The 13,692-nt window shown below is 57.3% G+C and overlaps 1 protein-coding gene across 1 annotated transcript in view; it reads right to left on the bottom strand.

Annotated features, from left to right (window-relative positions):
• Positions 1–1,549: 1,549 nt before the first annotated feature.
• The window catches only part of LIPE (lipase, hormone-sensitive), a 36,846-nt gene continuing 24,703 nt past the window's right edge, over positions 1,550–13,692 (bottom strand). Inside the window, exons 2-11 of the mRNA XM_011982820.1 lie at positions 10,159–10,694; positions 8,065–8,155; positions 7,809–7,954; positions 7,439–7,624; positions 7,007–7,301; positions 5,994–6,221; positions 5,237–5,413; positions 2,660–3,084; positions 1,937–2,129; positions 1,550–1,896 (exon numbers count right to left, since the gene is read on the bottom strand). Coding sequence (XP_011838210.1) covers positions 1,625–1,896; positions 1,937–2,129; positions 2,660–3,084; positions 5,237–5,413; positions 5,994–6,221; positions 7,007–7,301; positions 7,439–7,624; positions 7,809–7,954; positions 8,065–8,155; positions 10,159–10,694 — 2,549 coding nt within the window. The 3' untranslated portion in view covers positions 1,550–1,624. The remainder of the gene's footprint in view (positions 1,897–1,936; positions 2,130–2,659; positions 3,085–5,236; positions 5,414–5,993; positions 6,222–7,006; positions 7,302–7,438; positions 7,625–7,808; positions 7,955–8,064; positions 8,156–10,158; positions 10,695–13,692) is intronic.

Below are 13,692 nucleotides of genomic sequence, written 5' to 3'. Positions count from 1 at the left end.
CACTTCTGACCCTTGTTGCCTCCTGGATTGTCTTCCTGAGACCTTCCAGCTCATCATGTCCAGAGTGGCCCTCAGCAGGTCTCACCTGTCACACACACACCTGGGCCTCCTCCTATTGAAGAGACAGCTTCACTCTCCACCTGCTCCCATGGCTAGACCTGGGTGTCATCTCTGTCCCCTTGCTGTCCTGTAACCTCATCAGTAAGTGCTGTTCTTCCCAGCTTTTATGGCTCTGGGATGCTCCACCTCCACTCCCTCCCCTCACAGCTCCTGCCCCAGCTCAGGCCTCCTTCTTGGCCTGCAGGACTCCAGTTTTGCCCTTCTCTGTCCATCCCCCAGTGTCTCAGCAGAATCTTTTAGTGCCCTGAGCTGACCCTGGCCCTTTCCTGCTCAAAGCGCTCCGGTGGCTCCCCACTGCCCTCCAGTTTAGTCCAAATTATGCTCCAGGCTCTTCAGGCCCTGCTCCTGCTGACCACTCCAGGCCCTTCACGCCCCTCCCCACTTTGCACCTGACCTTCTGGTCAGGTGGAAGCTTTTTCTAGCCAGGTGGCAGCTTTGATCACTGCCAGCTGGCTCTCACAACCTGGAATGTTTTTTCTTCCTAGCAGACTTTTGTTCATCCTTTAGTGTCAAGCTCAGATCACCACCTCTGTGAAGCCCTCCCTGACTACCACAGGTGGAACCCCAGGGACTGTGACAGCCTGTGTCTGTTCTTCCCCCCTCTCTGAATCCAGGATCAGAAGCCCTTTGAAGGAATGTCCTGGGTATAAATCATCTCAACTCCAAACTCAGGGCTTACAAGGGGCCAGAGAGTTGGTCCAAGAGCTGATTGTCACAGCTGGACAGAGCTTGCATTTCCAGTTTTTGTTTTTTTGGAAAAAGGGTCTCACTCTTGCCCAAGTTGGAGTGCAGTGGTGCGATCATAGCTCACTGCAACCTCGAACTCCTGGGCTTAAGTGATCCTCCTGCCTCACCCTCCTGAGGAGCTAGGACTGCAGGGGTGTGCCACCACGCCCGACTTAATTTTTAAATGTTTTTGTAGAGACTGGTCTATGTTGCCCAGGCTGGTCTCAAACTCCTGGACTCAAGCCATCTTCCTGTCTTGCCTCTCAAAGTGCTGGGATTACAGGCGTGAACCTCTGTGGCTGGCAGCATTTACAGTATTTTGAGTGCCAGTTTGTTTCTGGTTTCCCGCTAACTTTGCTCCAGTTCTGTAGGGTGTTTGGGTCACTGGAGCCTTTGAGACCCAAGACATTATTTTTATTTCCCCCGATGTATGCTGAGCCTGGTCTCCCTGGGACCAGAGTGAGTCCAGCTAACCGAAGGTCTTCAAGGGAGGAGCTGAGGACCCAGCATCTCCTGGCAGTATACCTGGATGAAGTCCGAGGGGAGGTGGGTCTGGGTTACCAGGAAGTCCACTCCCTTCTGGTCCCAAGAATCCAGGCCCCCACACTCCTTCCTCATTCCAGGTTTCTTGGTTCCCAGCCGCTTGAGTCCGATGCTGCCCCCTGGTGGGCAAATACCCCACCGTATTTGAGAGAGGCCAAACTAATTAAATACTTTTATTTACAATAGACAAACAGACCGACCTGCAAGGGAGGGCCAGTCCCCGTCCCTGTGGCGGTCACAGCAGCAGCAGAAGGTAGCGGTGGTGTGCAGGTCCAGCCGTCTCGGTGACCGGTGTGTGTGCGCGTCCCCCTCCCCGTGGCGGGGGTCTCTGCTTTCGGGCCCCCGCCCCGCCCCCTTGCCACCCCCGACTTAAGTAAGGCACAGCCCGCGCCCCCTCCCGCCCGGCCCGGAGCGCATTCATGACGGAGGCCGGCGCAGATGGGAACAGCAGGCTTTTAGTGTCGCCCCCCGCAGCCCCCGTCTCCCCGCGCAGCCCGGATCCGGCGGGCGGCTCAGACCAGAGGTGGGGCGGGCGTGGGCGCGGCAGGCGGAGTGAGGATGAGGCGGATGCGCTCCACGCACAGCTCCGCGGCCTGGCGCGTCTCGCGGCATAGCGCCGCCAGGGTCAGGAAGCCGTGTGGCAGGTCTTCCACCACGCGCAGCGTTACCGGCTGGCCCAGGTTGCGCAGTCGCCGCGCGAACATGACCGAGTCGTCCAGCATGGGGTCCAGCGCGCACGCCTACGGGACAGCAGGACGGACGTGGAGAGAGGGTGGGGGACCGACAGACCGGGGTCAGGTAGAGCGAGGAGGGGTTTGATGAACAAAGGGAGCAGGAAATATGGATACAGACAGGGGTGGACGGAGGCAGGAGACATGGTGGGTGAGGAGTTGGGGAGAGAATGAGGGAAGTAGGGGAGTGGTGGGAAGAAAGGGAGAATGACTTGAACTGCGCTCCCTGGCCTCTGTCCAGCCTCTCCCTCCCCACCCCGCCAAACCCACCTTTTTTCCCTCTTGATTCTCCAAGCCCAAGGGGCTGCCCCACTGATCCTGTCTCTTGGTATTCAAAATTGTAAAATAAAACGGAGGCAGCCCTGACTCCTGTCCTCCTCCCGTTTGTTCGGGGCATTGTTCTCTCCTGGGTACACGCCTGTCCCTTTCTCCCCACTCCAGAGCTCTCTTTCCCAGGTGCACCTGTGCCCGGTCCCGCTCCTCCCTGGGTGCCCTGCTCCTCTCTAAATGCACCTGTGCCGGCCCCCTCTGGCACTCACCACGATGTGCACAGGTGGCAGGCTCTTGAGCATGCTGTCGGGTGCCAACAGCGGCGACATGAAGGGGTTCTTGACTATAGGCGAGGAGTAGAGGGGCATCTGTGTGGCACCCTGGCTGGAACGTCGTGGGTGGAAACCCTCGGGGAAGGCGGCATTGACGCCCAGGCCTCTGTCTATGGGGCTCAGCTTATTTTTGGCCTCAGCCTCTTCCTCTGCATCCTCAGGCGGTAATAAGAAGTTGACATCGGAGGGTGTGGAGGAGCTAAGTGTCTCAGCTGACAGCGACATCTCGGGGGTGTCCGACAACGTCTCGGAGTTTCCCCTCTGGCTCAAGTCCCTCAGGGTCAGGTTCTTGAGGGAATCCGTGCCCAGTGGGCCCTGGGGCTGGGCCAGCGCTGCTTCAGACACACTGCGGCGCATGGGCTCTGAGAGAGGGGGAGCAGATAGGCCTGGCTCCGTTAGTTTGGGTGTGTGTGGCTGGCAGGGAATGCAGTGGGAAGGGCAGTCACCTGTGGAGGGCTGTGAAAGGCTGTTTCCCCAGACTCTCGCCTAGGGGATGGGTGGAGTTCCAGATGCCCCAGGTGGTCATGGGGGCGGGGGTCTTGGCAGTGGGACTGTGTGTCCTAGTGAAGGGTGTGTGTGTGTGTGACTGGGAAGGTTAGGTGCAGTTTACTTCTAGGAACCTATTTTTTCTTCTAGATCAAGGAAATGAAAATAGTCCTTGGTTCATAGGTGGGAGGACTCAGTGGGTTAAGATGTGGGATTAGGTACTGCTACCCACTGGGAATCACAGTATATCAGTTTTTTTTTTTTTTTTTTTGAGACAAAGTCTCGCTCTGTCACCCAGGCTGGAGGGCAGTGGCGAGAACATGGCTCACTGCATCCTCCACCTCCCAGGTTCAAGTGATTCTCGTGCCTCAGCTTCCCGAGTAGCTGGGACCATAGACATGTGCCACCATGCCCAGCTAATTTTTGTGTTTTTTTTTTTTTTAGCAGAGACGGGGTTTTGCCATGTTGGCCAGGCCTCCCAAAGTGCTGGGATTACACTTGCCACAGGGTGTAAATGGATCAAAGTGACTTGAATAGTGAGCAGGCCCAGTGGCTTGAAGGGAGGCTCTGTTCACAGGGAGCTAACAAGTCTCCAGCGTGTATCCAATTCTTAGGGGTCTGGCACCTGTAGCCAACATGGATCTGCTTCCCCAAATTTCCTTTGTGTTCTTCAGTTTTATCCCTTCACATGACTAGGCAAGCAAGTACCCAAATGATGCTAAAGATATACTTTCAGCCCACCTGGTGTGCCCAGCTTGGCCTCAGATCTGTTCATTTTATCAGACCCACACTGCCTACCACGAGGGCCAAGACCCTACAGCTTCAGTTTTTTACTTCTTTTTTTTTTTTTTTTTTGAGATGGAGTCTTGCTCTGTTGCCCAGGCTGGAGTGCAGTGATGCAATCTCAGCTCACTGCAACCTCCGCCTCCTGGGTTCAAGCAATTCTCCTGTCACAGCCTCCTGAGTAGCTGGGATTACAGGTGTGCCACCATGCCCAGCTAACTTTTATTTTTTTTGAGACAGAGTCTCACTTTGTCACCCAGGCTCAAGTGCAGTGGTGTAATCTCGGCTCACTGCAACCTCGCCTTCTGGGTTCAAGCGATTCTCCTGCCTCAGCCTCCTGAGTAGCTGGGATTACAGGCACCTGCCACCACACTTGGCTAATTTTTGTATTTTTAGTAGAGACGGGGTTTCACCATGTTGGTCAGGCTGGTCTTGAATTTCTGACCTTGTGATCCACCCGCCTCAGCCTCCTAAAGTGTTGGGATTACAGGCATGAGCCATCGCGCCTGGCCAATTTTTGTATTTTTAATAGAGATGGGGTTTCACTATGTTGGCCAAGCTGGTCTTGAACTCCTGACCTCAAGTGATCCGCCAGCCTCGGCTTCCCAAAGTGTTGGGATTACAGGCGTGAGCCACCACACCCAGCCTTACTTGTCTTTATAAATCCACGAAGGCGAGGTGCAAAACAATGTGAGAGTAACTACTTAAGTGCTCTGTGGCCCAGAGGGTCACTGGAACAGAATGGGCACACCAGGGGTGTTGGCATCTTCTAATAGCACCTACTGGGTGGCACGTATTGTGCTGGCCACTTGACCCAAATGGGTGGAGGCAGACGTCACCACAGCCCAGTAAGGGTACTCTTTAAAAAAAAATTTTTTTTGAGACAAGGTATCACTCTGTTGCCCAGGCTGGAGTATAGAGGCTCAATCTTGGCTCACTGCAATCTCTGCTACCCAGGTTCAAGCGATTCTCATAGGCTTCAGCCTCCCTGCTAGCTGGGACTACAGGTGTACACCACCATACCCTGCTAATTTTTGTATTTTTTTGTAGAGAAGGGATTTTGCCATGTTGACCAGGCTGGTCTTGAACTCCTGACCTCAAGTGATCTGCCCACCTTGGCCTCCCAAAGTGCTGGGATTGCAGGCCTGAACCACCATGCCCAGCATCTTCCCTGGGACTTTTGCTGTGCTAGGCTGTCCCTTCTGCCCACCCTGGCTGGGCAGGTGATGGGAGTGAATCACTCACCTGCTATGGGCTCTGACATCTTTTGGGACTTGCGCCCACTTAACTCCAGGAAGGAGTTGAGCCATGAGGAGGCACCCAGACGGAAGTCTCGAAGGAGCAGGGCTGTGTCCCGCCGCACCAGCCCCATCATGCCTAGGGCTTTCTGGTCTGAGTTGGAGTGGTCTTCTGTCTTTGCACCTGCAGAGTATATGTGGGGAGCTGAGTTGTTTTCCTCTCTTTCTGGGCCCAGTCTTAACACCCAGAACTTCAGGCATCTGTGGCCCCAGGGACGTGAGAATATCCAATTGCTTCAAAAGGGACAAGGAGTCTGGGTGCAGTAGCTCACTCCTATAGTCCTAGTACTTTGGGAGGCCAAGGCGAGAGGATGGCTTGAGCCCAGGAGTTCAAGACCAGCCTGGGCAACATAGCGAAAAACAAATTAGCTGGGCGTGGGTGTGGGCGTGGTGGTGCACGCCTGTAGTCCCAGCTACTTGGGAAGCTGAGGCAGGATGATTGCTTCAGCCTGGGAGGTCGAGGCTACAGTGAGGTGTGTTTGAGCCATTGCACTCAGCCTGAGCGACACGAGACCTTGTCTCTCCCTCTCTCTCTCTCTCACACACACACACACACACCAAAAAAAAAAAAAGGGACAAGGAGTCTTAGATTCCTCTGCCTGGCCTCTCCTTCCTCAGTCACAGGAGTCCCGGTCCCCAGCCCATCCCTGCAGGACCCAGATATCCATGCAGTCCTGTTTCCCTGCTGAGGGTGTGGGCCTCACCAGCATAGGCACTGACACACTTGGAGAGCACGCTGAGGGGCAGCAGGGGGTCCATGAGGCTCAGCAGGCGGGAGGGAGAGGCGGCAGGCTGCAGCATTGTGGCCGGGTAGGCTGCCATGATGCCATCTGGCACCCGCACCCCGTAGGCTGCTGCCCGAAGAGCCACGGTGAAGCAGAGGTTCCCGCCTGCACTGTCCCCCGCAAGGCAGATCCGTTCCCCTGTTGAGCCTGGTTTGGGAGAGGAGTGGTTGGTTACAGCCTGGCAGGGGCAGGAGACTGGGGAGGGAGGGTAGGGAGGAACTCAAGCTGGGAGAACTGGGCTCTCCAAGGTGGGGTGTGGGGCACTCCAAGGCCTAGCAGACTGCAGTTTTAGAGACTGGCAGACTGAGGCACAGATTTGGGCTCATGTGGTAGACAGAGGATCAGGATGACTCAGGACCTGGAGAGGCGCAGGGAAGTGCTGGGAAAGTCTGTCGGGGCTGGAGATTGGGAGCAGCGAGGGCAGGTGGTGGGGAAGGGGAGCCGAGCTCAGGCCTGTTGCAGGAGGGGGGCCTCAGAGGATGGGAATGGAAGGTCAGGGTTCAGGCTTAGCACAGAGGGCCTGGGCTGCAGGCTCTGTGCTCTGGGGCATGGCCACACCCTGCTCTGTGCCTCAGTGTCCTCCCAAGATGCTGATCTTCAAAGAGGGAGGTCAGAGAAGCTGGACTGTGGGCCAGGAGGCCGGCAGGACAGGAAAGCAGGGCCTGGAGCTACCAGAGGGGGATGGCAGAGGCTCAAGGAGACAGGACGGTGGGTGGGAAGTGGAGGTGGAGGAGATGGAGAGTCTGGGTGCCACAGTCGGGGACAGAGGATAAAGTGGCTGAGGCGGAAGATTGGGCAGGACCTGGGTGAGCAAGAGCTGGGAGGTGTGGGGGTGAGGAAGGTAGAAAGTGTGAGGTTGAGGCTGGAGGAGCTTGAAGCAGGCTGGGCAGGATGGGAGCAGATGCAGGTGGCTGTGGGAGTCTGAGGCTCACCAAGGAGGGCGCAGTGCTTGATGGCCCAGCAGTAGGCGAAGAAGCACTCCTCCAACGCACGGGGGAAGGGGGCCTCGGGGGCCAGGGAATAGTCGATGGAGATGATGGGGGCACCCAGCTCCTGGGCCCAGCTCTTGAGGTAGGGTTCATGGGATTTGGAGGTCTGGGCCACGAAGCCACCGCCGTGGAAGTGCACTATCAGGGACTGCGAGCGGGGTGCCTGCTGGGGGCGCGGCCACAGCTCCAGGCTCCGTTGGCCGTTGGACTTTACCAGGATGCTGAGCTCCTCACTGTCCTGGGGGTGAGGAGGGAGGCGGTGTGTGAGGTTGGGGAGAGCTGGCCAGGGCTGCACCCCTCCATGGGGATGCCAAGGCGGGGGCTGCCCGTGCTTCTCGGCTGTGTCCCTGTCCCTGGCTGAGGCTGGAACCCTACCTGTCCTTCACGCAGGTCGTAGGAGATGAGCCTGACTAGGACGGGCCCGGGGCCTGTGTGGGCCAGTGGGGGTGAGATGGTGACCGTGAGTGTGGGGTCAGCAGTCAGCGGCATCTCAAAGGCTTCGGGTGGCAGGCTGAGCAGGCGGCTTACTCTCACGGTGGCCGATGTCATGTTGGCCAGAGACTGGAGGGAGGGGACAGAAGGGGTGCTGGGGAGGGTCTGCCTGCAGGGGTGCCCTTGACCCCTCCCTCTGATCCCCAGTCTTTCCCCTTGTGTGCCATCCCTGGGCCTGGAGCCCCACAGAGACCTACTGTGGCCTCAGATGGGTCTCTGGGCCTCAGTGTCCCCATCAGTAACAGGCCCTCACCGATAGCACTTCCATCTCGGTGATGTTCCAGAAGGCTTTCCAGAAGTGCACGTCCAGGTTCTGTGTGATCCGCTCAAACTCAGCCCCACGCAGCTCGGGGTCGATGGCAAAGCGGCCGCTGGTGAAGAGGGAGCTGGCGGCCACACCTGGGGTTCGGAAGGGGTGTCAGGGAGCCCCAGTGGGTCAGGCTACTTGGACAGGAGTGGGGAGGAGGGCCAGGAGGGTAGGCTGCGAGTAGAACCCGGCTGGGACTCACTGAGGCCTGTCTCGTTGCGTTTGTAGTGCTCTCCGAAGGACACCAGCCCAATGGAGATGGTCTGCAGGAATGGCCGGATGGCAGGTGTGAACTGTGGAGAGACGTGGCTGCGTCACCCACCGCTCAGGAGAGGGATGGGGACAGGGCAGGAGTGGGGGACAGGGCAGGAGCGAGGCACAGGGATGTGCAGGGAAGACACGCTCATTGAGTAAATGTTTCATGAGCTCCTACTGTGTGCTGGGCATAGCTCTCACCTGGTTCAAGGACCTGATGTTCTCAAACGGAAAACAAATGATCAGCAGACAAGCAAAGCCATGCACAGTATCCCAACAAGGAATGACGAATGGTTTGAGAAAAAAAAAGGCAGTAAGTGGAGAGGACACGAGCGATGACTAGGGGTCAGGCTACTTAGCGGGTCTCAGAGGAGATCTGACTGAAGCGAGGGGAGGGTGTTCCCTGCACAGGGCACAGAGAGCATGAAGGCTTAAAGGTGAGCTCCTAGGAGACTGAGGCAGGAGAATCGCTTGAGCCAGGGAGGCAGAGGTTGCAGTGAGTGGAGATCACACCACTGCACTCCAGCCTGGGCAACAGAGTGAGACTCCGTCTCAAAAAAAAAAAGGTGAGCTCATGCTTGGTGCTTGACCTGGGTAGCGACAGCCAGGAGGCCAGTGTGGCTGGAGCAGAGTTAGCAGTGGGGAGAGGGGCAGGCAGTGACACTGGAGAGGCAAAGGGGGCTCATGCAGGTCCTGGGCAGAGGAATTTGGATTTCATTCTCAGTGCAGGGTGGTGCCACTGGTAGGCTGTGAGGTGGGGAGTAGGATGGTGCAGGGACTTCCTGAAAGTCAGAGAGAGGATGGATGGGGAGAGGGGGCAGCCGGAAGACAGGAACAGGGAGATGGCCAGAGACAGCCCCCCAGGCACAGGGACCTGAGGCAGAAAGACAGCCAGAGAGGGTGACTGAGGCCTAGACATGGGGCCAGCCGGCCACCACAGGGGAAGGGGGAGACAGCGTCTGACAGAGCAGACAGGCAGTTAAGGAAAGATGGTGGGGGCCGGGTGCGGTGGCTTATGCCTGTAAACCCAGCACTTTGGGAGGCCTAGGTGGGCGGATCACTTGAGGTCAGGAGTTTGAGACCAGCCTGGCCAACGTGATGAAACCCCATCCCTATTAAACAAAATACAAAAAAAAAAGAAACCAAAAAAACACAAGACAATGGGGACACAGGATCAGAGGAAATGGAGCCACAGGAGGCCAAGGCAAGGGACTGGTGCATTCTTGTGTTCACTCTACACTGGCCAAGGTCCTACTGCGTGCTAGACACCGGGCTGGTCCAGTGACCAAGACAGGGGAGGCCTCTGCCCTCCCAGAGGCTGACATTTTAGAGGGGAGACTGCCCTGTACCAAAGCACAGCTGGGCCCTGCCCCTGGCCAGGTGCCCAGTAGGCCAGAGGGCACCTGAATGCCTGGCTATTATGGCTGGGATGCTGGTTCGGGCAGCCCCAGGATCTCTTTCTCATGACTCTAGGGTCACAGCTGGGACACAGGGAGGAGCTGGCTGGCCCAGCTGGGCTGATCAATACTCGTGGGTTCAGCCCTGGTGAGGGGAGGTTTCCAGGAACACCTGGGCTGGGTTGCTGAGAACAGGCTAGCCTGCAGGGAAGCCTGGAGACGTGGGGTGGCGGGGGGAGGCTGAGGTGAGGGGAGGCCCAGAGAGGGCCAGAAAGACTACAGGGTCACATGGCTCCAGATCCCTCCCTGAGGGGTCTCAACCTCAAGTGACTTCAGGGGCCAGACAGGTAACAGAGTGAATGTATCTCCTGTGTGTAGGACAACAGAGAGTAGTGGATATCCTGGTGAAAAAGCTCTGCAAGTTGGATTTCTTACTACCCAGCAGATATGACCTAGGGCCCATGAGTTTGAGATCCCTGGTGCAGCTCTGTCTGAGCTCCAGCCAATCTCCCCTTTCTGTACCTGCTGTTTGCTGAGTCCGATAATGCTGACAACTGTGGTTACTTTACCATATTATAGGCCAGGCCAGGGGCCACCAGGTGCCTTCATCGTGGGCCCAGAGGGGCACGGGGCAGGGGGCTCACCTGGAAGCCCAGGCAGCGGCCATAGAAGCATCCCTTATGCAGCGTAACATACTCCCGGAGGAAGTCGGCGGTGAGCCCCTCGTCGCCCTCAAAGAAGAGCACCCCCGGCTGATTGGTAACCAGCAGGCGCTGGGCATAGTAGACCAGAGCGCGGAGCTGGGTGAGGGCAGCCAGGTAAGCCTCCAGCTCGGCCAGGTTGTGGTTGGTGCGGAAGAAGATGCTGCGGCGGTTGGAGGCCACATAGCGGGATTTGTGCAGGAGGTGTGCCACGCAGCAGCGGGCTGTGTGCACCAGGCTGCGGTACCCATTGGCAGGTGTCTCTGGGTCCAGGTCAAAGAGGTGTGCCACACCCAGCAGGCGGCCCAGGGCCGGCTCCAGCCCCAGTGCCTGCTCCCGCACACCGGCAAAAACGCCTGACAGCCGCTGGGCCGTTTCCCCAGGACCCTGGCTCGAGAAGAAGGCTATGTTGTCCTCCGCTAGAGTCACCAGCGACTGTGTCATTGTGCGCAGGTCCATGTTGTAGATGAGCTTCGAGGCTGTGGGTAGGTGGGGACGCCTGTTAGGCGGGGCCGGACCAAGCCTTGCTCAGCTGGAGCCCAGGAGTCTGGGCCATAGCTTATCCGCTCCTCCTTCAGACCCCAGCACTGTCTTCTTTCAGTTCCAGGAGCCCAGGACCCCAGGTTCCTCCTCCTTTCGACACAAGAGGTCACCCTCTTGTCTCTAGGAATCAGAAGTTTGGGGCCCCAGTTCCCAGTGCCTTTGTCCCTCCTCAGGAGCCAGTAGTTTGGGCCCTCATCTCCTCCTCCCTCAGACTCAGGAGTCCAAGCCCCAGACCCTTCCTCTTCAGGATCCAGGAGCCCCTGCTGTCATCTCTTTGGGACTCAGAAACTTGCTGCCCTGGCCTCCTATCCCTCGGACCCAGGAATCCAGACATTCCCTGAGCCCACATGACTCTGCTTCCCTAACTCATTCATCTCTCCTATGATCCAGGAGGCTGCCGGTCCTTTCTTCCTTCCAGGGACCCAAGAGTCCAGGCACCTGTTTCCATGAACTCTCCTGGGGCCCAAGACTCCTTCTCCTAGATTCCAAGAAGTCTAGACCTCCAGTTGGTCCCCACTCTCAGGACCCTGGAGTCCAGGTCCTCCATCCCATCTTTCCTTCTTAGGCCCCAAGTGCTACCCACAGGCCCTTCCCCTCCAACAACATTTGGGAGAGTTCAGCCCGAGTCCTCCCATTCCCATCTCTCCGGACCCTGGTCCCCAAGCGCAGTTCTCCCTGAACTCAGGAGTTCACAATTCTAGACTTCACTGATGAGTCATTCCTCGTTCTTCAAGTCTGGCTGTGGAAGCCCCTCCAAATCCCAGTTCCCTCCCTGTTTCTCTGAGAGATCCCAAAAACTCAGTCTTGCTTCTCCCCCAGTGGGGTCCCCTGGCCTTCAGGCTTGTCCACGGGTCCTGGCAAGTTGCATGGCCGGCTCTGCTGCCCTGCCTGGAACAGCGATACTCATAGCTGTTATCGACCTTGAGCATATTCGTGCAGGTCCCGGGCTGAGAGCTTTCTGTGTGTTTGCTGCTTTAGCGCGCTAACCCTCTGGGACCCATGTCACCTAGGTTCAAATCTCTATTGTTGCCAGCATCCCCATTTTACAGGAAAGGAAACTGAGGCTCAGGTTTTTTTTTCTGAGATGGAGTCTCGCTCTGTTGCCCAGGCTGGAGAGCAGTGGCGCGATCTCAGCTCACTGCAAGCTCTGCCTCCCGGGTTCACGCCATTCTCCTGCCTCAACCTCCTGAGTAGCTGGGACTACAGGCGCCTGCCACCATGCCCGGCTAAGTTTTTGTATTTTTAGTAGAGGCGGGGTTTCACCATGTTAGCCAGGATGGTCTCGATCTCCTGACCTCAGATCTGCCTGCCTCAGCCTCCTAAAGTGCTGGGATTACAGGCATGAGCCACCGCGCCCTGCCGAGGCTCAGGTTTTAAGTGAGGAGGTTAAAGCTGCACTGCAAGTGGCAGAGCTTTTGTAAACCCAGCTCTCTGAGTCCACAGCCACACTTACGTGGGGCTCCCCGCTAGGACTCTGGAAACCACATCTCAAAATCTGCCCTGGACTATGTCTGATTCACCACACTTCCTGGTCCCCAGTGATCTTCCCTCTGATATCCTTTCCCAGGCATTCAGGCCGTCCTGTTTCTTGGATGCCTTGTCACTCAGGCCCTGAACAAGCTGCCGTTGGTGGAATGCTACCATCTACTCCAGGGACTTCCCTCCCAAAGCCCAGCAGCTTGCCTCTTCCCCTAGAAGAAGGTATTTCCTTTCCCTTCTAGGTCCTGGGGCCTGGCAGCGCCATTCCTGTCTCTCAGCTGGCTGCACACTCACCCCTCCTAGGCATCTTCCGAGCTCCCCTGGGCTGAGACTGCTGGTCTGTGGCTTGTGCCAGTAGCAGCCTGGGGCTATAAACCCGGGGGCGGGGCTGGCCTGCCCAGGGTGTAGCCGCACAAGCCACCTCCCACCCAGAAAGATCAGTGAGGACCACGTGCTGTAAACAGAGTAGAGGGCCCAGCTCCCTGCCCTGCCCCCCACCGCTCGCAGACTCAGCTCAACTGGTAGTCCTGCTACAGGCTCCTCTGCCTTAGAACCCAGGAGTCCACACCCACAGCCCCTCCTCCCTCAGACCCAGGAGTCCAGGGCCCCAGCCCCTTCATCCTTTAGGACCCAGGAGTCCCAGCCCCAGTCGTGAACAAACTGTCCCCTCTCACCCAGCCAGGCTGCCCTCTCTCTCCCCAGAGAGGACTCAGGAAGCCAAAGGCCCAGTGATCTCAGCTCCCGCCTCCTAGTCTGGCCCTGGCACAGCCAGCCCCAGCTGTTGGGGGGAGAGAGGAGGTAGCCAGCCCAGCCTGTCCCTCCTGGAAGGACAAAAGCCGATTAAGGGCAGTGCCAGGCTCAGCTAGGGGCCTGAGCTGCCTGCTGGTCCTACTGGGTGGTTGAACATACCGGGTACCCTGGATCTGTCACTTACCCCTCTCAGCCCACCCTGCTGTGATTGGCATCCCCACCTCACACATAGGGAAACAGAGGCTCAGAGAGATGCTTCACCCATGTCATTCACCTGTGTCATTCCACACACTCCTTGTCTGGCCTCAGCTTGTCACCTCAAACAGATACTCCCCAGTTGCTCCTCCCCATCTAAGATATGCATGCCCCCATTATTTTCTGCCATGATACTTAGTTCTGTTCCATCCTGCCATTTGACACTTTATAATTTGTCTACGTTTGTTCATCTCCCCCAGGACAGGACTAGGTTTTATGGAGCCATGAAACTTATAAGGTACAGGGGCGTGGCCCTTTGGGAAGAAGAAATACAGAATTACAAGTACAAGATTAGGGCCTTGGGCCAGGCGTGGTAGCTCACGCCTATAATCCCAGCACTTTGGGAGGCTGAGGCGGGCGGATCATGAGGTCAGGAGATCGAGACCATCCTGGCTAACACAGTGAAACCCCGTCTCTACTAGAAATACAAAAAATTAGCCAGGCGTGGTG

This window comes from Mandrillus leucophaeus, unplaced genomic scaffold (genome assembly GCF_000951045.1).
Source record: "Mandrillus leucophaeus isolate KB7577 unplaced genomic scaffold, Mleu.le_1.0 Scaffold106, whole genome shotgun sequence".
In the NCBI taxonomy this organism is placed as follows: Eukaryota; Metazoa; Chordata; class Mammalia; order Primates; family Cercopithecidae; genus Mandrillus; species Mandrillus leucophaeus.
The sequence above is the reverse complement of the archived record's forward strand: the minus strand, read 5'-3'. Positions and strand labels throughout refer to the sequence as shown.